At 39.4% G+C, this 19,857-nt stretch overlaps 1 protein-coding gene across 1 annotated transcript; it reads left to right on the forward strand.

Annotated features, from left to right (window-relative positions):
• The first annotated feature begins 338 nt into the window (after positions 1–338).
• On the forward strand, positions 339–19,857 carry ST13 (ST13 Hsp70 interacting protein). Its single transcript, XM_061363321.1, has 12 exons — positions 339–488; positions 5,208–5,265; positions 6,516–6,585; positions 6,694–6,764; positions 7,290–7,356; positions 7,940–8,024; positions 9,453–9,563; positions 10,910–11,012; positions 11,825–11,941; positions 12,625–12,688; positions 13,811–13,929; positions 18,021–19,857. The coding sequence occupies exons 1-12, from the start codon at positions 379–381 to the stop codon at positions 18,147–18,149; spliced, it is 1,104 nt and encodes a 367-aa protein (XP_061219305.1). The 5' UTR covers positions 339–378; the 3' UTR covers positions 18,150–19,857.

Here is a 19,857-nt window from a genome sequence, read left to right on the forward strand (position 1 = left end):
GCTCTGACACCATCAACGAGCGCGGGCACCGTGCCCGGCCCCGCCGCCAATGAGCAGCGCCACACAGCGTTAGGCGCCCGCGGAGGCCGCCTGTTCCGCACGGGGGGGAGACGCGGGGAGAAACCCGGGCTACAGCAGGACAGCGGCGGAGGGGAAGGCATGCCATAACGCTGCGGAAAGAGCTGTGGCGCGACTCAGCCATCTACCCCACTTCTAGAACTTTCCCGCCGCGGTGCGGCGGCAGGGCGGGGCCAGGCCCCTGGGGGGCGGGGCCTGGCGGGGAGAGGGGCGTGGCGTCGCTGTGAACAGGGCGGGCTGGAAGCTTCTACTGCGCCGCGCGGCGGTTGGGCTCGGGACTCGTGTGCGCGGTGCTCCACCATGGACGCGCGTAAACTGAGCGAGCTGCGGGCCTTCGTGCGGCTGTGCAAGCAGAACCCGGGCCTGCTGCACACCGAGGAGCTCGCCTTCCTCCGGGACTGGGTGGAGAGGTCGGTCACGGGCCGCGCTGCGCCTCCGTCAGAGGAGGCCGTGAGGGGACTGTGATGGCGGGGTGGGGGGGTTAAGGAACGGGTGGTCTTGCGCGGGACGCGGTGAGGAGAAGGGGGAGGGAGAGAGGAGGGTGCGCATCTCAGCGGTGGGGGAGGGGCGGCACGTGTGCAGGGACTGGGGCGTGGGGTCGCCGCTGCGGGTCTGGCCGGGTGCTGCTTGATGGGTGATTTATACCCCACCCGTTCCCATCCGTGTTACAGTCATTAAAGAGGTCTGTAATTATTGTGTTTTTTATTCCCCTTGCAAAAATGTGCCCCCCGGCCGTCTCAGTCAGTGGCTCAGCTTTCCAGACTGGAAAGCCCCAGAGTTATACTTAACCGAGCTAATTCTCGCATTATGCTGCAGAGTTGGCTAAGCGTGACTTAAAAGGAGCCGAGTTTTGTGGGGAGGTGAGTGGCGTTGGTTTACATCCTGGTACCTGAAAGCATAAGTAACGTGCCAGTTTAATGCGTGGAGTGGTTCCTGATCAAACAGAGTGCTTTGTCCTTTGAAGTTTGATACATCAGGTAGTTCAAATCTTGCTCCCCTGTAAGGCACTTTGGGCCTCTGCTGTTTTTGCTGCACGTAGGCTTTGCGCACCTGTGGCCTGGCCTGGCAGATGCTGCTTGATATAAAAACACCTTTGCGCTCCACCTTCAGCACCCAAAAGCACCAGGCTGGAAAGGCTGAGGGGCTTTGCTGCTGGCAGGGAGTCCACAGCACCCTTATATTCACTAAGGGTACTCTTGCTTGGCATCTGTAGCCACAACCCTTGCTTGGAGAACTGAGTAAAGAAAACTCATTGCAGATAACACCTTTTATGAAAAGGGAAGTTAGAAAGTTTTTATCTAGTGACACACTGGGGTTTTAGCAAGTTCGCTTTAAATTTTAATCTGAAAGTATTTTAACTGTATTTTCTGCTGTATAGTACTTGTATTAGTTAAAAAACTAGTGAGGCTTTTTGTGCATTTATATAAGTAAATGTATCTCAGTATGTCATAATGAAAATTACTACAAGGATCTGTTTAGGTTTTGGGGTTTTTTTTTACAGTGATATTTAAACTTCTGTTTATCTGAATGTTAGCGTGGTTGTAAAACCACTCCTATTTAACTTCGCTTGGTTTTGCAGTACTGAGAGTAGCTAGCTGCACGTATGCCTAGGGAGGAGGTACATACCTATTTGATCCTGCTGCACGTATTTAGTTCCATTTGCTACTGTGTAAAAAAGCTTCAGTACCTCACCCTGGGTTACCTCCATTCTTGAGCAATTCTGAAGGTGTGAACAAAATATTTTGAGAGGGAGAAAAAGAGCACAATCTTCTTTTGATCAGATAAAGCATTAGGGAATGGAAACGTGATCATTGGATTTCTAATTTTCTCCATGTTAATGGAGATGGCTCTAACTTGCAGATTAATTTTTAGTTTGTATTTGGTTAATAGAAGGGTGCTTGTGTTATAAGTATAAAAATTAGGGTTTGAATTGTGGAATTTTTGTTATTTTTTTCCCCATTCCATAATCTTCCCTGATTATCTTTATATGAGAAGTTAAAAATTATTTCAAAGCAGAACCTCCTATAGCTCTTAACTTCTCTGGTTTTCTTTACATAAGTATTTGGGTAAGTTCTACCCTTGAGTATTTGGAGTGGTACTCAAATTACTTTTAATGTCAAAATGTTGGAAGTCTGGTGGGTTTCCCTCTGTCCTTCCATAATAGTGCTGTGTGCAGTAGGACTATTAAGTGCATTTATAGAGTCTTTTCATTCTTTGGAAACTGCTTGAAACTAAGCATGGCAATAAGCTGGAAATAAACTCAGTAATTCTTACAGCTCTGTCAGGCTTACCTGCATTAATATGGAAGACATGGGTTTAGTTGCCAGGGTAATGTTGTGAGTGATTACGGAATAATGACTAAATGATACTGAAATCCATCATTAAAATTATCAATTAAAATTCTGATAACTGATTGTATTTTTTTTTTCCATAATGATTCGAACTTAAATGATGCTAACTGCTAAATGTGAAACCGGAATGGGGTGGTTTATTGCTGACTAGTATTGCATCAGAAACCTTAAGCCTTACCTGATTTTATGCACTTGCTAGCTTCTAACCTTTACTCTGTCTAGCTGTTTTACTTCATTTCTGTATAGATGCCCTCGGTATAGAAAGCGTTACACTAGTGTATGATTATGTTTGGAAAGTGTTCTGCCATCCCTTTTAATTATGCCTGCTTTTTCATAATTACACAAAAAGACAAATAGTTTTACTTGAATTGTTATTTAATGAGTCATTAAAGGGAATATGTTTCAAATTGGTTTTGCAGTTGAGCAAAGAAACAATAGCAGTCCTTAAAAGTAAAGCACAGAATCTCTAATTAATGAACGGGGCTTTGTCCTCCCCCTTTTGGAGGGATGATGTTGTTTTGTTCAAATAGGTTTTGGCCCTTTGCAATTCAGAGTAATCCAGTTTTTCACTAAGTTGATTTTGCTGTCAGTGATGAAAGTGGATGCAGATGTAACAGTTGCTGTTCTTCCAAAAAGTCATAAAAGCAGCACTTCTCATCACTGTGGTGAGTGGAAGTACAGAGTCATTGTTGCAATGGAATCCTGAGAGCTCCCAAGAGGAGTTACTGGAATTGCACAACTCCGTTTTAGCACAAAGGTTTAATTTAGTTTTTGTGTGTGTGTGTGCGCTATTTATATGGCTCAGTACCTGCTTTTTCCTACAAGAGTCTCTCATATATCTGTACTGCTGAGGTTAAATACATTACTCTCTTTGTATATATCCTTGCTGTGAATTTAATCATTGTAATCAACTACTGGTTAAAGGGATTTTAAAGTAACTTGCTTTTGAATTATTTTTGGATTGTAACTACTTTAAGTAGAGGATAACTGGATAGTAAAAACATTTTAAAGAATTTGATTCCTGCATTTTCTTTTAGCCTGGCCTGTTCTTAAATACACAATTGGAAGTTGGGAATTTTGCTGACCTTTTTGAGTTAGAGGGTTCTCAGTCTTCTTCAAGTAAGCCAAGCTTTGAAAGTTTGGGGGAGGGCGGGAGGGAGAAGGGGAGAAAAAAAGTGTTGCCAACAGCCATTAGATGGATCTTGTGAGCATTATGTTACCCTGGATATTGTTTGTCAGCACTACTAAAATGCTTCAGAATTTATAGTTATTTATAGCTTCCTTTGTGCAGGAGAAGTTCGAAGCCTTCTCTAGAGAGTCCTTACAGTCCTAGAGAAAACTTGGTTGGTTTGGTTTTTTTTTTTTTGCAGACTGGTAGAGAATTATGTGTGCTATTGCCAGCCTACAAGGGTAAAAATTCAGGATAAAAAGTTACTACATGTACTGTGTTTTGCCTAGCTCTGTAATGCTTTGTCTGATAAACACTGCTTTATCAGTTGTTTAGTCCTTGCAGTATAAAAAGTAATGTCAACATTACAGAGACATCTAAATTTTTGAAATAGTTTCAGAACACGCTGGATTTTGTAACTTGTGGTATATTTTCTTGACAGTTTATCCTTATAAACTAGAGGTAGTGTAGTGCTGTTTCCTTGCCTTTTGCTGCAGGGCCTTCTGCCAGGACCTGTCAGTCCTGTCACCTCCTTTTCCCTTTCCTGTCTTTTCTCCCCCAATTCATTCCTATCTCTTGTCTTGTCTGATCCCATCCAGGTTGGTTTTCATCTCGTTTGGGGCCTGTGACATAGTGCTGGTGACAAGAAGAAGGAAAAGAGCAGAGAATGGGACTGCTGCTGCAGCCTGACTTAAGCTGTAGGGTCTCATCCTTAGGATATAGTTTTATGTTGCACTAATTCCTGAGAGCAGATAGTCCTGCACCCTTTCAGTTCCTCCTGCCCACTCCTCTGCCCACTGCCTTCTTTCCCCTATATCACAACTAAGCGATTATTTTGTGCCCCAAGAAGGCAGTAGAGCCTGTTTTGTTGATAGACCTGTAGTTTTGTCTCCCTTTGGAGTGTGAATGGCTGGAGCAACTGAAAACATCCAGCAGATGGGAATGCAGGTGGATGGGAATGGTAGTTCTTGTGGTAGCTTGCCATTAGGTGTGATTAGATGTTATATGAAACAGTTGGAGAATTCAGCCTGTGCTTATTTCTGGCTGTTAACCAAAGTTGATATAGTATAGAAGTTCATTCTATATTGAAAGAATGCTGACTATACAGAGAATGCTTCTTAACTTGTTGCTAAGGAAAGGCATGAATATTGCAGTACGTAAGAGAAAAGGCATTGATTTTGTAATAGCGTTAGCGTTTTAGGTCATGGTTCTTGTGAATTATTTCACCTCTGTTCCAAATTCTAATTTTAGTAAGGTCTATAAAAATCGTATTTAGTTTTGGCTTAAAACGTAAATGGTATTGTATGAACAAAATCTGTTTGAGCCAATGAGGCAGATTTTCCTTGTGAGCGTGGGTGAGTGGGTGATGTTCATGGGTACAAGTCACAGTGGAGTTCTAGGTGAAAAAGTCAACAGAGTGTGCATTATGTTACACTGAGAAAAGCATGGTGGATGTGTGCTTTTTGTTTGCTGGTTCTACAGCAGGTTGGATCATCATGTTTTGTATCACAACAAAAGCCAAGATTATCAGCAGGATTTGAGTCCATAAAATACATGTCAATGTTTTGATAATCTGTTCTGTTTTTTCTCTTCTCTGTTTTGCTCAAAAGTATGGGAGGCACAATACCACCTGCTCCAGCTAATGCCTCCACAGAGGAGACGAGGAAGGTGAGATATGAAGAATTTACCATTGAAAAGTAACATTTAAACTCTGCAGAAATTACTGAGCAGGAACAGGGAAAAAATTGCTGTCAATTTTCATTTGAATGGGGTGGGTGAATCCACAAGGGTGAGTGAGTGTGACAGTTCAGGCTGAAGCCTGCCCATTGCATGTTGTAGATGACTTGTCACAGATGGCTCCCTAGTTTATTTCAAGTATTATCATGCTCCATTTCCCTAATCCTGAATGCCTGATGTTCTGTGCAGTGCAAATGCTAAACAAAATCTTGATGGCTTTTTTTATGTTCTTGCTGTCGGTGTATGCATTTGTTCTGTAGTCATTAGTGGATTAAATTATAATCTTTGCATGAGAAGAAATATGAGTGAGCATGATGGGTAACGAACAGTTGAACTATCAACTTTTTAAGGCAGTATTATAGAAGAGATTTTCATTTCTTTTCATTCATTGTTTTAAGGGAGAGAATAAATATAGCATGTAGATATTTATAACAGGATTTTCCCCAAGCTGAAAATTTTTTTGAAAGAAGTAGAATTTTTGTTTTGATTTAACAAGAGTGGATGCTGGAATCCCTGGCTGGTGGAGGGATTGTGTATTTAGTGAGTATAGCCTGTGACACTGAATAGGAAGACAAGCAGCTTATGTCTTGTGTTAAAGCAGGATGTGCCAAGTTGCAGGATTCAGAGGAAATTAGTGATGTAGTTAGAAGCTGACAGAATACCTGAAAATAAAAACGTTCTATATATATTCTGTATATAAGTGACAAAGACCTCTGACCTTTGCAATTGGAAACAGTATTTTAGTCATTGACAACAGTTTATTGTTCACTGCTAAAGGACCTTGGCTTAACAGTAGTAGTAGAGTTTTTGATCCAGAGAATGTGTGAGGGAAGGCAGAAAGATTGCAAGGGTTGGTTAGTAATCATTGAAAAACTGATTCTGAATTGGGTGCTATCTGGATTATTTGGTTTTATTATTGAATTACACAATTTGAAGGACAGGCTTTGCCAGTAGTAGAAGTTCATGAGTGAAGATTTGGGCTCTGAATTATTTGCATGCATGATAGGCGTAGTCTGAGAGGAGGAAAAAGAAGACTTGTACCTTAAAAATAAAACGGTTATAGAGCAGTATAATACTTTGAAGATTTAATTTTGGATTTTCTGATGTGTTTTCATTTATCAGAGTGGGAATATAGTATCAGTCAGAAATAACGTATGCTTACAAATACATTTCTCTTTCAGGGCAAAGCAGAGGAACAGCCAGAGGAGCCGGTTAAACCGCCTGAACCAGAAAGTGAAGAGAGTGACTTAGGTGTGGAAAATAGATTGCTTATCACATTTTGCCAATTTGAGCATGATTCTGGAAATCCTTTTTCTGTTTGTGGATGGAGCTTAATCTTAATTTTTGTTTTTCCTGTAGAAATTGACAATGATGGAGTGATTGAACCAGACAATGATGACCCACAAGAAATGGGGGATGAAAATGTGGAGGTAAGCACATCATTTCCTACTGCCAAAGACATGGAAAATACAGGGACAAGTTTTGAGTTTAGTCAAGGATAGCAGCTGAGACGTCTTGAGTACTATATTAACTAGGTAGCTAGCTGTTGCTATGGCTCTTTTTTTCCTAAGCCCCCCCCCCTTTACTGGCTTCAGAACAACAGTCTTATTTAAGGTTAGACTCCATCTGAAAGTTCAGTGGGGAAAATCAGGTCAGAAAACACACACAGAATTTAGCAAAACACACATGAAAACTAGATATGTAGAAACCTGCCATTATTTAACTTAACCTTTTGAGCATTTTCTAGCTAAAACTAATGGTGGGTAATGTCCCTAAGCTGAAAGCAAAGGATTTTTGTGTGTTTTATTGTTTGAACTATGATTTCAATGCAAATTAAGAACAAGATTCTGGATTCAGCAAACTAACTCCCTTCCTTGGTGCTGTTGTAGCATGGTAATTCTGGCCTCAACTCTACAGCTTTTGGGGTTTGTGTGTTTTTTGTTTTATTTTCTTAGGTAACTGAAGAGATGATGGATCAAGCTAATGAGAAGAAGATTGAAGCAATAAATGCTCTTAGTGAAGGTGATAATTATTTTTTTTTAGTACATGTTCAAGGACACGAGGTTTTGTTCTTTTAAAAAAGGAAGTAAATATCTTGAACCATTTTGAGTGCTTTTGAGGGAAAGAAAACCTGCGTCTTTTTGGATGCCCAAAACTTTCTAGAACATGACAGCTTCTTTAAGTAGCTTTCAGAGCTTCCCAGTGTAGCTCTAGTTTTGAGCAGGGGGGATGGACTATGAGTTCCTGCAGTGACTTAATTACAGATTGATCTTTATAGTACTTCCCTGTGTATTATTAGTGTCTCTAGTAGTTTATCTTAATTCAGTGAAAAGCTGTGTAATAGAGGTGACTTCCTATTTGATTGCATGCGAAGTTAAACATACAAATTCAACTGGAAAAAGTCTCTTCTCTGTTCCAGCATGAATTTTGGAGTTTGTACTGCAGTAACATAGCAAGAGGGAGAAACTGATTTTTTTTTTTTTCCTTTGTTGATAATAGTTCATTTAAGAAGTGCCTAGGGATGTCACCTTGTAAGGCAGGTTTGGCAATTTCGATATAATTTCACTTGTGTGATGATTGAATCTTTATTGGTCCTCATATTTAGGTGAACTTCAGAAGGCTGTTGACTTGTTCACAGATGCTATCAAGTTGAATCCTTGTTTGGCCATCTTGTATGCCAAGAGGGCAAGGTGAGTGATTTGTTTCTACCTGTTACTTCATTTTCCTTAAGGAACCTAAATACAATGGCAACTTGAGGATGTGTGTAAACTTAAACCACATGAGGGAAAGAGAAAAGCAGACTTTACGTGTTTTCTCTTATCTGTGATTAACCAGATTTGCTGGAGCAGCTATATAAAGAAACTTGGTAATAGAATAAGTAAGTGATGTTCCAGAATGCATTATGATAACAGGGCTTTTAGTGTGTTGAATTAGACACTTGTAAAATCTGAAGCTTGTTTTAGGATTAAGATGACAACTGAAATCTTGTCCTCTTAGAAAAGAATTCATTCGCTATGGAGTAGGTTTGTTTCTGTTGAATAATCCTATGTTTGAACAGGACACATGTGTTTCTCAACCCAGCCACCTTACTGCTAATTAAGTATATTAGACTGCAGGTACTCCACTGGGAACACTGTCAGATTTGATATGTAGTAGCCATAACTTCATAATGCCAATAATTCATTATAAGGTAGGGGTGTGAGGTGGAGGTGTTGTGTATTTGGGAGATGAGGGGATTTGTGCAGCCCGCAGCATTGGAATGTCTCAGTAGTGATGTGTATCTCTGGGACAGTTTCCTGACATGTCCACCTGTTTCTAGAAGAGAATGTATGACTTCATGCTTGCTCTATACCTAGCCTTCATAATGAAATTACAGGCTGGTAAATTGTTTTCAAGTAGATGTGGAAGAACAGAACTTCTGACTTGAGTTATCTTGAGTATCAAATCTTTTGTCAATTCAGGAATGTGTTTTTGTTTTGTTTTTTGATTTTTCCTTTAGAAGTCTTTTAATTTGAAATGCCCAAGCCTCCTATAGTGCCATACTAGTTAACCTGATATGCTTGTATGATGTGAAAGTTGCAGTTATTTCACTTCACTAACAAAAGATTGGGACTACTTTTTGGGTTTGCCTTTTGTTTTGCCTCTCTTAATTTTGATGATTCATATCCTATCTCCTTTTGTAGTTCCTGATAATGATAGCTGTTGATCCTTGTAGGCTGTACGATAACTCATACTTTCCTTCTCTTGTTTTAAATATTATGTAATATGGCATGCATGATGTTACTGTTCTGTTCAAATTGCTAGTTGCTATTGCCTGTAGATGCCAGATACCATGGAACTGAATTATCCTTTGCATTTTATATCTGTTCCTTGTGCACTAAAGTTGTTCTTACTGGGAAGGCTTGAGTCTAAACAATGAATTCTTTTGCTTCTTGCTAATGCTCCCCCTGCAGTGGCAGGGACTGAACTAAATTTCAGTGACTTCATTATCACTATGAAATCTTTTTGAACTCAACTCTTCTCTCACTAGTTTTCCTGTTAGTCATACAGAATTATTTCCAGCTTAAATTAGTAACCTGGTATTTTAGTACGTATAATAAACATTCTTGTTCCAACAGTGTTTTTGTGAAGCTGCAGAAGCCAAATGCTGCCATCAGAGATTGTGACAGAGCCATCAAGATTAATCCTGACTCGGCACAGACATACAAATGGAGGGGGAAAGCACATAGGTAATGAACTGCACATGTACTTGATTCTCTCTTTGCTTACTCGGTGAACAGTTTTGCTTATGCATTCCCTCCTCGTGTGTCTCTGTCTCTTACCTGAGGGCAGTAGCCATAAGCTAGGAAACCACTGTGCTGAGTGTATGGCTTATAGGGAAGAAAGGGTGATGGGGGTTTATTGATGGCAATTTATGAGTAGTCCTGTTGGCCCTGTCATCTTTTTCTGTCTCCTTTTTTTTTTTTTTTTCTTAGCATACATTCTAAGATATTACTGCTGTTCTGAATAGCGTTTTCGAATTACTTGCTGAGGATTGTGAGTTCTAGGACTGTGGGGTTTGTGTGGAGTTCTTTTGTTTCCACTTAGTTCTGTTTTTATGTATTAGCCTTAAACATTTCTCTGCTTCCTTTATTCCATTAGATCATAGAGCTCTTCTACACAGTAAAATGAGATTAAACTGTCTAGTTATTAATAGAAGCATTTGTTGCAAACAGTGTAATTAACTGAAATGAGATTAGCCCATTGTGTATCCTCCCCAGTTATGTTTAAACTTTAAAAAAACACAATACATCAGTAAAAAAAATAATTGACACGGTGTGTCTAGAAGTGAAAGGAGTAAATGCTAAAAAGCTGTCTTTTCTTTAAAAAAGGGCATTTTTTTTAAACAGTGTTCAGAAAGAAGTTTAATGTCTATGGTTTAATAAAAGTCATGGAGCCTAATAGTGAGAAGACTGGAGCGTAGTTTGGGGTAACACCTCTGTCTGCAAGCAGAAGTGCTTAGACCATTTAGGAATACCATCATTTGCTTAAATTTATTATCAATCTATAGATGAAAAGTTAGTAAGTATGCACAGTAGCTTGTATAACCTCTTTGGCGAAGACATGGTACATCTAGTTAGCTAGGATGTTTGAGTGCTGGATAGAGAGAGTCCACTTAAGCTTGAGATAGTGCTGTAGACTTGTACAGAACGCTGTATATGTAGTTTTATACTGAACATCTAATGCTGCAGAGTATCTTTATTGATGTGCTTCACCTGGTTAGGGTACCTTCTCCCTGTTAGACCCTTGTTGTTTATGGCAGGCAATGACATTAGCTGATGGGGGAGTTTTTTCCTCATTGTTACTTCAAGTGAAAGTTATTGGTAAAAAGGGTATGAAGCAAACAAGTATCCTCTTAATGCCACTATAGTGTGCTGATTACAGAAAGTACCCTGATTATTGGATGTTAAACTTCTGTAAGTCTGTATAACTGCAGGTAAAAACGCTGAATGCTGCATGGTTATAAATACTTTGAAGAACTGTAAGAGTTAAGTTTGCTTTTTCCTTCTGAATGTTGGTGTTTTCTGAATTTCAGACTGCTGGGTCACTGGGAGGAGGCTGCTCATGATCTTGCATTAGCTTGTAAACTGGATTATGATGAAGATGCGAGTGCCATGCTGAAGGAGGTGCAACCAAAAGTAAGTGGGGAGCACAATGGAGGTCCATCCTCTTTTTGTTTGACATTGCTGCCTTCAGATTCTCGCATTGCCTTGTGGGAATGTGTTCATATGTCATCTGACACTTCAGACCAAGTTATACACATTTTTGTCTCCAATCATTGCTGTTTATGGCTATGTGTAGAGAAGCTGAGTCTCTGGGGCTGGGCAGGTAACCAGACTGTGAAATAATACATGCCCTTTTAAAAACCTTACAGAAGAATCTGAAGCAGTTAACTGCCAGGCTAGATTTTAGAAGCTATACTGAAGACAGGCAGAAGAACAAGAGAACACTGATAATGGATTTTTATTTATTTATTTATTTATTTATTTATTTTAAAGCTACTTCTAATGGATCAAAGTTTTCACCCTAAACATGTTTTACAAATGAGGCATTCCCTGCTGTGATTTGTACTTTCATTAATCTGCCTCCGGAGGGCAGTATAATCTCTGTAAGACCTGTTCTCAGCTTTACTAAAGTGCTTGACCCCAGCGTTCCTCTAAGGAAGAACTTTTGCGTAACAAATATAAGATTGTTGATAGCAGGCTTTCTTTCTCATCTGCTTTGCATTTTCCTTTAAAGTGGTTGATACACGACAGATTGCAGATGATGCGTTGTATTTGGTTTACAGGGCAGCGTTGGGGGAAGGTAGAGACTGCAGGGCTGACTTCTTGTAAGAAGAGACATGGGGGTGCCCCTGTGTCAAACAGCTGGTTCCAGCTGTCTCTAAAACAAGACCACAGAGGTGATAGGCTGGAGATGTGTGTGAAATGTTGGTATTGTATTGTAACAGGCTCAGAAAATTGCAGAACATCGCCGAAAATATGAGCGGAAGCGTGAGGAAAAGGAAATCAAGGAAAGAATGGAAAGAGTGAAGAAGGCACGGGAGGAGCATGAGAGAGCACAAAGGGTGAATACTTGGGCTTTAATATTTGTTAATCATTTGGACAATGTAATAATTATTTTGGTTCAGTTATTTTGCTTAAAATGAACTGCAGAGGATAATTGCTTTCCTTGGTGTTAAATACTGGAGAGAGTCTATTTCTGTTTTGGTTACTTGACCAGTACTGGAATCTGGAAAAGAGGGGATTGTGCTGCATCTGCTTTTATTGCTTATGACAAAACTAGGCTCTGGAATCTCTACTAATGCTGCATTTCAAGAAGTCAGTTATTGTATGACTAAACTGAAATAGTTTTCACTTAAAGTACTTATGTCCCCCAAAGTCTGAGATTTTAAATTCAGGATAATGCTTCTCTTCCTCATTTCCTGACACATTTTGCTTGCCTTTCCTTTGTGCTATACTGATGTATTTTAATATGTTGGGGGCAGGAGTTAGTTCTAAAAATTTAAGTTGAAGAGCTAAAACAAATCATGCAGTTTATATTCAAGTAGAAACATGCTAAAGTAAGAGTAGGCATTGCTATTTCTAGTCAGTGGTCTTTTCACATAGTAAAGTGTTTTGTTTATTGGATAACCTACCTGTCTGAAATGGTCTCGGCTGGTTTTCTTTTTATCTCCTAAAGCCAGTTGAGCAGTAGAAAGCAGGCTGCACTTCTGTTGCTTTGTGTGGAATGATGTGCTTTCATCTGCAGGAGGAAGAAGCAAGACGACAGGCAGGAGGAGCTCAGTTTGGTGGTTTTCCAGGTGGCTTCCCAGGTATTTTATTTTCAAGCACCAATACGTGTGGCAGAAGCAGTTATTGTTTCCATGTGGAGTGTTATAATCACAGTTTTTATAGCATTTGTCCTCAAAACAAAGAGAAAAGTATTTTATGAAGTTTAGAACTTGTCTACAAATAAGTCTTTGAGCACTAGCGGGAAGAGGGAGGGATTGGATTCTTTCTCTTAAAGACGATTATTGCTGGGTAGCAAGTAGAGGGAAGACAGAAATTAATAATGATGGATAACAGAATTAAAGGATTTAAGTAAAAAAAGCAGAGGTGCAGTATTTGCTTGATAATATGTGCTGAAAAACTAGTATAAAAATGTTTTCTAAATCACCCAAGGTACAATTCAAATGTTCAGGAAATTTGTGTTGGTTACAAGCTATTGTTGAATAGAATAGTTTCTCAAAGGAGTTAGTGCAGTTCAGCTTATAGAAAAGCTGGCTTTGAAAAGTAAAAAAAAAAATATCAGGTTTTCCATGTTACTTTGGGGCACAATAAATTGGGGAGAAATAATAGTAAATACTAATGCCCTTGAAGATTGAGATGTAGTTGAGGCAGGCTGTGTGCATGCTCCAGCCAGATCAGCAACCAAATAGAGATCATTATGTAGCCTGCTCAGCACAGCTGGGGTAGCTGCTGATAAGGGATTTAAAAACAGAATTTAGTTTCAGGGGTCTTGTTTCTTTGGAAGTATAATTTTTTCAAACTTGAAGTTGCCACCAAACATGGATTGTACCTTGGACATACCACTACTGATCTGTTTTTGTCCTGAGTGGTTCATCCCAGGCATTCAAACTCGTGTTCCTGAGGTTGAGACCTACCTGATTTAAGTTCACCAGAAAAAAAAAAGGCATTTGTGTACAAGGTGCTGGAACACCTGTGACAAGGCTCCTTCTCAATTGCATTAAAAACTTGGATGAAATAAGATGAAGGTCTTCACAGAAAGAGGAGGTGAAACCTCTGCTTTCCATTCAGTGGACCAGCTGTAGCCTTATGGAAGACATGGCTTTAGAGGTGTGGCAAAGGAAGTATTTCTTGGTCTCTCGGTGACCTTCCTGTGTAGATGAATTCAGTTTTTTTAATCATGCATTCTTCTTGTCTTGGCTTTTCAGGTGGGTTTCCTGGGGCTATGCCTGGAGGCATGCCAGGAATGGCAGGTATGCCAGGAATGGCAGGTATGCCTGGTGTCAATGAGATTCTCAGTGATCCAGAAGTCCTTGCTGCCATGCAGGTGAGTATTTGCTAAAATCAAAGCTAAATATTCTGAATAAGGGAAGAACAGCACCTGTGAGCTAAGAAAAAGAAGAAAGATGTGACCTGGATAGCATAATGGGATACTTGCTTATTTCTGTTGTGAAATTACGTGTGTGTGTGGCACCAGACTGTCTGGAATCAATGTTAGCTATTTTTCAAGCTGATTTGTGAGCTTAATTAAAGATGCCTCCCCTTGCCGCCGAGTACTCACTTATGATAGGCAAAACTATGTTTTATAGAGTTCTTCATTTATTTGGAGCATCTTGAATGGTTATTTTCCACATGGTATAATTCACTTGCTCCTTTTTGGAATGGCAAACAAAAAATTATTGTTAATATTGTTGCAACACAATACATTGCAGTAATACTGAGAGGAGAATTGCTTTTCTCTTAGGGGATTAAGTGTTTGGATTTTGCCAGAGGCAAAGTAGTATCAGAATAGTTCTGCTTCTGGCACTTTCTAAATTTACGTTTAGAAAGCTTACTTCCCCTGTGGGCCTGATTAATTGCTCAGTTAATTAATTATTCAATGTCATGACTTCTTTTTCACAAGTATTCCAGCAGATTAAATAGAACATATCTGACAGCATCAATTTTAGGGGCAGGGGGGCTAGGAAAAATCTGAGCTATACAGTTATATTTGTGTACTAATACGACCACATATGAAGGTGTCTTGTTACTTTTTCTGGATTGCTGTGTTCAAACTAGTTATATGTTGTTCTTGGCTTATTGAACGTGTATGATCCCTATCCAAATAAAAGCATCACAAGGGACCTTTTGTATGGCCTAAAATAAAAAGCAGGCATCACTTCCCATACAAAAGTTCCAGGGTTCCCTTAATGCTTGCTAGTGTTTGGAAGCACATGTACTTAGGCTGCCACAGTCAGCAATGTTGATTTGCATGCAAACAGTCCGCCCAAAAAAGCCTGACTTGTAGTTGTTACCTGGCTAACTTATGCTGTAATAAGAGTTTGAAATTAGATTTGCTGAAACAAAGCTTTGAGATGCATCTAAGTATTAAGTGATTGCTGCTTGCCTTTAAGAAGATTTCATTGCATGCTGATTTTATTTAGATACGTACATATATACCCCTAGATATTGTAGGACTCTTGCAAGAATCTGATATTGCAGGCTTTAACATGTAGAACCTGCCAGCACAGCCTTAACTCTCAGCTTCAGATGTAGATATGATTTATGCAGCATTTCACCGGTTTGCACTGCCACTCTTTATTGTAAAATGTCCAACAGACTATGGTCTGGCCCTCTCTGAATTGGCAGTGTATGTTCTAGTCTTAAAAGACAGTAGTTTCTACTGCTTGGCTTCTGCTTAGTGCAGCTATGGAATTTGTTGATGGATATGATGGTAGCTGGGAGCTATTATGTGGGTTATCTGAGGTGCTAAGTCTGAACATGCTGAATCACACAAGCCTCTCCCACATCACTAATCTCAATATACTGTTTTAACTGACAGTATGTAGTGGCTTTTCATAGTGAGGATTTATTGCTGAAACTGGAGTATTCTCAGAGTAAGGACCATCTCTTCCTAACCTCTTTATACATAGTAACTACTGTTTCATTGTCTTTAAGAGTATTGTCTATGAGCTAACATTAAAATACACCTGTAACACGTTGGTAGACCTTATAACCCTGTGTGCCTGAACATCAGCAAGATTAGTCCTGTTACACTCTCAACTTCAGCTTGTCTCCTGTAGAAGCAACCAAAGGACCAGATGTGACTACCTATGGAGATGTTTAATAGCAGTTATTGTTCATCATTGGTATAAAGATAAGAATCTCTGCAAATTAGTATAAAAACTTGAAGATTTTGAGTTCCATTACCTGAGGATTTATTGTCTTCAGGATTTTGGTTTTTTTTTAAATTGTGGCTGATATTAGTCTTTTATGGCAAAAGATTCTCTTGCATTTCTTCTCATAGCTTCTTAATGGTAGTAGTAGTGACCTTTTACAAGGACTTCCAATGCATGTTGGTTTAGCTCATCTGCTTCTTAGTCTAGAAGTGGCTGAAATTGGTATGTGTGCTTTTCTTATTTTTCTGTTGTGGCTGTCTGGAGGATTTTGTAATGCCTCCTGTCTTGCATGGGCAACTGCTTTCTCAGGACACAACATGACACTTCTGTTTTGGAAATCTGTCATGAGCCATGTTGTTTTCATAAGGGAGTGATGTGCAAGATGAACTTATGGCTTCCTTACTTGACATGCAGTCAAATGGTAGACCCAGACTTCCACTAAAACGTGTTAAGTTGGGAAGAAGAGTGATAACTTTCCCCTTAGAGTATTTTTTCATCTTGCTACTAAAGACTAAAGCATTAGGAAAAAATGTTTTGCCAATGCCATTTATACAGTGGTTCCCATTCCATCTTATATGCTAGTTATTTACCTATGGAAATGTTGGTATCTTCAGCCTTAAACTTTATTCTGATAATATTGCTCATCAATGTCTAACAGATCCAAGGCTTCACATCTTTATAAAGACAGTGGAAGATTGAGGGCTTCCAGGGAGTTGCACAAATACAGAATAATTTACTTGCTGTGAATTCTTAGGACCATAAAATCGAATATTTAACATTTATTTAGGTGTAGTTTGACACAAACCAGTAACTAAGCTTAGTCAGCTTTTTGTTCTGGATTCATATACAGGTGAAAACATTAACAGCATGACATGATCCTTATAGTGATGTCCCCTATTTTGAAATAGGCAATTCAGAAAGTTTGAGGCTGTGAAATTTTTATTCTTTGCGTAAGAATCCTGTAAAATGGAGAAAATATCTAATATCTGTTCTGAACTAAAGCATCCTGTTCTATCTAGACTTTGCACCTTCCCTTTTGTGAGGGAGACAAAACATTTGTAAATCCTTCTCACAACAGACTTGACTCTTGGTTCCCAACAGGTATAAACCATGGCAGAACTACGTGGGTGATTTTAGTGGAGCCCACACTTACCAAATGCAGTTTTGGAACTGACTTATTAAACAGCTTTTGTCTGTGTCTGATAATGGAGTAGATGCAGCATGGTGTTACTGAAGCACAGGCAGCTCTGAGGACACCAGCTGGTTTTCGATGGCTTCCAAAGAATGTATCTGCAGTAGCAGTGGGCTAGAAGTCTAGGGAAGATTGTATTTTTCAGTGAAACTATATTAGTGTGCTAGAAAGAACAGTAGATGAAATTACAGCTAATGCAGATGATTTGTATCAGACATAATAAACTGCTTGCAGTTTAGCTCAATTGAAGGAAACTTGAATCTTTGCAGAAGTTGCTTATATCAGCAGCATTTTTCCAGGCTGAGATGTTAAATTAGTCTATACAGATTTATTAAAGGGCACTGTTCAAAGTATATACATGTAAAATGAGTAAAACCAGTTCTAGTTCAGTAGAGGCCAAAGGTACACTAGAAGTACAGAAAAAAGGTATTAATGCTTCTCATGCTATAAAGAGAGAAGATAAAGTTGACCACTGATTTTAATGTATGTGTGAACTTATTATCAACTGCAGCACAGAAGCGTGATGAGAAAAAACAAAGTTCCATTTCTCAGAGGAGGTGGGAAATGACTGAGAATCTGCTGCATTTTTAAAAGCCAAACATTGCCACATCAGCTGCTCATAGTCCAGCAGGTTAAATTTTCTGCTGTTAGAAGGAAAAGGGGTTAAAGGGAACAGTACCAGCTGTTAATCAGTGGTGGGTCATCCTATCATGCATACTACACACACAGAACTCCTCCCTCGTTCAAAACACATTTGAAAATGCTTGAATAGAAGTAATCCAGTAGGTGTGGCTCTGTTTGAATGCTCCTGTTTTGGGGAAGAAGAACTCTTACCTTATTCCCTTTCTCATACATCGAGCTATTACTGTAACAAGTTCAGTAGTGTTCACTGATACAGTGTTAACAACATGCACTGTATCATTAGGCTCTCTTCAGGGACTTTTTGCCCAGAACTCGTCTCATCGTGTTAAAGCTCAGCAAGACTAGATTTGTGTTGGAATCACATAACCACTAACTTTTGTAGACTTGTTGTGTAAATGCCTTAATTTTTTGCTTTTTGTCCTGTAGGATCCTGAAGTTATGGCTGCATTCCAAGATGTTGCCCAGAACCCAGCAAATATGTCCAAGTACCAGAACAATCCTAAGGTCATGAGTCTCATCAGTAAATTGTCTGCCAAATTTGGCAGTAAACCATAAAGTCCCTGGTTCTTAAAAATCGTGTCTGAATGGGAAGGATTGGATTTGGCTAACCAGTGTTGCAATAAAACAAACCATGGTACCTCTGATCTTCTTAAGAAGAGAAACGGGGTGTTCTAAGGAGAACTGTTCTATGGCCCCAAGTGTTGACTTTATTCAGTGATTGGCTTATAGCACCCAAACTACCTTCACATGATCTAGTTTCAACCATCTCTCCTTACCCAAGAGTTACAAGCTTTTATCCTAAGTATTACAGACAGTTTCCTTTGAATGAACACTCCTGTAAGAAATTGTAATACTCCAGGAGTGCAAGATAAAAACCTGCTGTTGTGTTGGTTTGGATTTCTCTTTTTTTTTCTTTTTTTTAATTATTTTTAATTATTCTCAGTGAGCAAAGAGGAAGGAATTTGAAGGAACTTTAACAGTTGAAGTCTGTCTTAATCTCTTTGGGACAGAAAAGTTGGCCTAGTCAGGTAGCAAAGGTGGGACAAATCTGAAAAATTAACTGGATGAAGGAATTGTCTGCAATCCAAGTCCTTTATATTTTCTAAGTGGGTGACTGACTTTGTATAGTTATTAATCAGTGTAACCATGCAAGCTAGTTACACACTGGAACTTGTGGCAGTACTGCAAATAATGTAATGTTTTGATCACCAAAACTGTGCAAGAAAGGTACAGTCCTGTCCTTTATACAGCTTGGTGTGAAGTACACATTGCAGAGCCACAGAGGTTCTATTACTTGTTCAGTTGTTGTCCGGCACCTTTATGTAATATATTTACTGGTCTGGGTATGGGAAAGCAGCTCACAAGAGTGCTTCTGCTTGTCTGTTTCCAGTTGTCAGGTCCTCCACTGGTTGCACTCCCCCTTCCTTGGGGCCATGCTTACCAGGTTTCACCTATTGGGAAATTCTAGGGAAGGAATCGTGTTCCCATCGCTACCTCTGTCCCACTAAGCTCAAGCCATCCAGAACATGTAAATGCAGAGTTATAAATCAGTGCAGGGGAGAATCCCCAACAAAACTGCAGCTCTGGGTTTGAGTCCTTACATGCTTACTGATTAAAATTTCTTGGCCAAAGTCCTGCTGTCTCTTTAGAGGTGATGACTCTTCTTTCACTGCATACTGTAGTCTTCTATCTTTTCTTGTGTCCTTTTTTTTGACAAACAACAAACCAACAAAGAAACCCCACAAAAAAATCCCAAGAAACCAAACACTTGTCATGGTTTCATAGTTGTGTGTTCTTGAGGTTGTGATAATGGAGGAAAAGGTGAAGTAAATCACAGCAGACAGAAGGTTGTTCTAACACTTGCGGATTAACAGCCGCACGGGTATCCTTGGAGTGGTGTCTGTGCTGATGATGTTCAGTTCATTTGTCTACCAATAAAGACAGTTGTTTCTTCTGTTTGTCTTAGCTAAAACATGATGTTTCTGTGGAAAAAAAAAAGACCAGTTACCTGTTCATCCCTTAAGACTCAATGTTTGTGTTACTTTTTTGTAATTCTGTATCTTAAGCCATAACTAAGGTTACCAGTTCAAAATAAATCTGGATTGGTGTAGGAACTCAGTAACAGTTGCAAAAAATAAATGCCCAAATGCTTTTTCTCATACTAATGACCCTGCAGAATGAAATGTGAATCTTTTTGCTTAAGAAATATAGTTCTGAATACTTCTCTTAGCCTTTAAAAAATAAAGTATGGTTTTGAAAAAGC

This window comes from Neopsephotus bourkii, unplaced genomic scaffold (genome assembly GCF_033783945.1).
Source record: "Neopsephotus bourkii isolate Nb327-2 ecotype Australia unplaced genomic scaffold, CSIRO-AGI_Nbou_v1 NB_107, whole genome shotgun sequence".
In the NCBI taxonomy this organism is placed as follows: Eukaryota; Metazoa; Chordata; class Aves; order Psittaciformes; family Psittacidae; genus Neopsephotus; species Neopsephotus bourkii.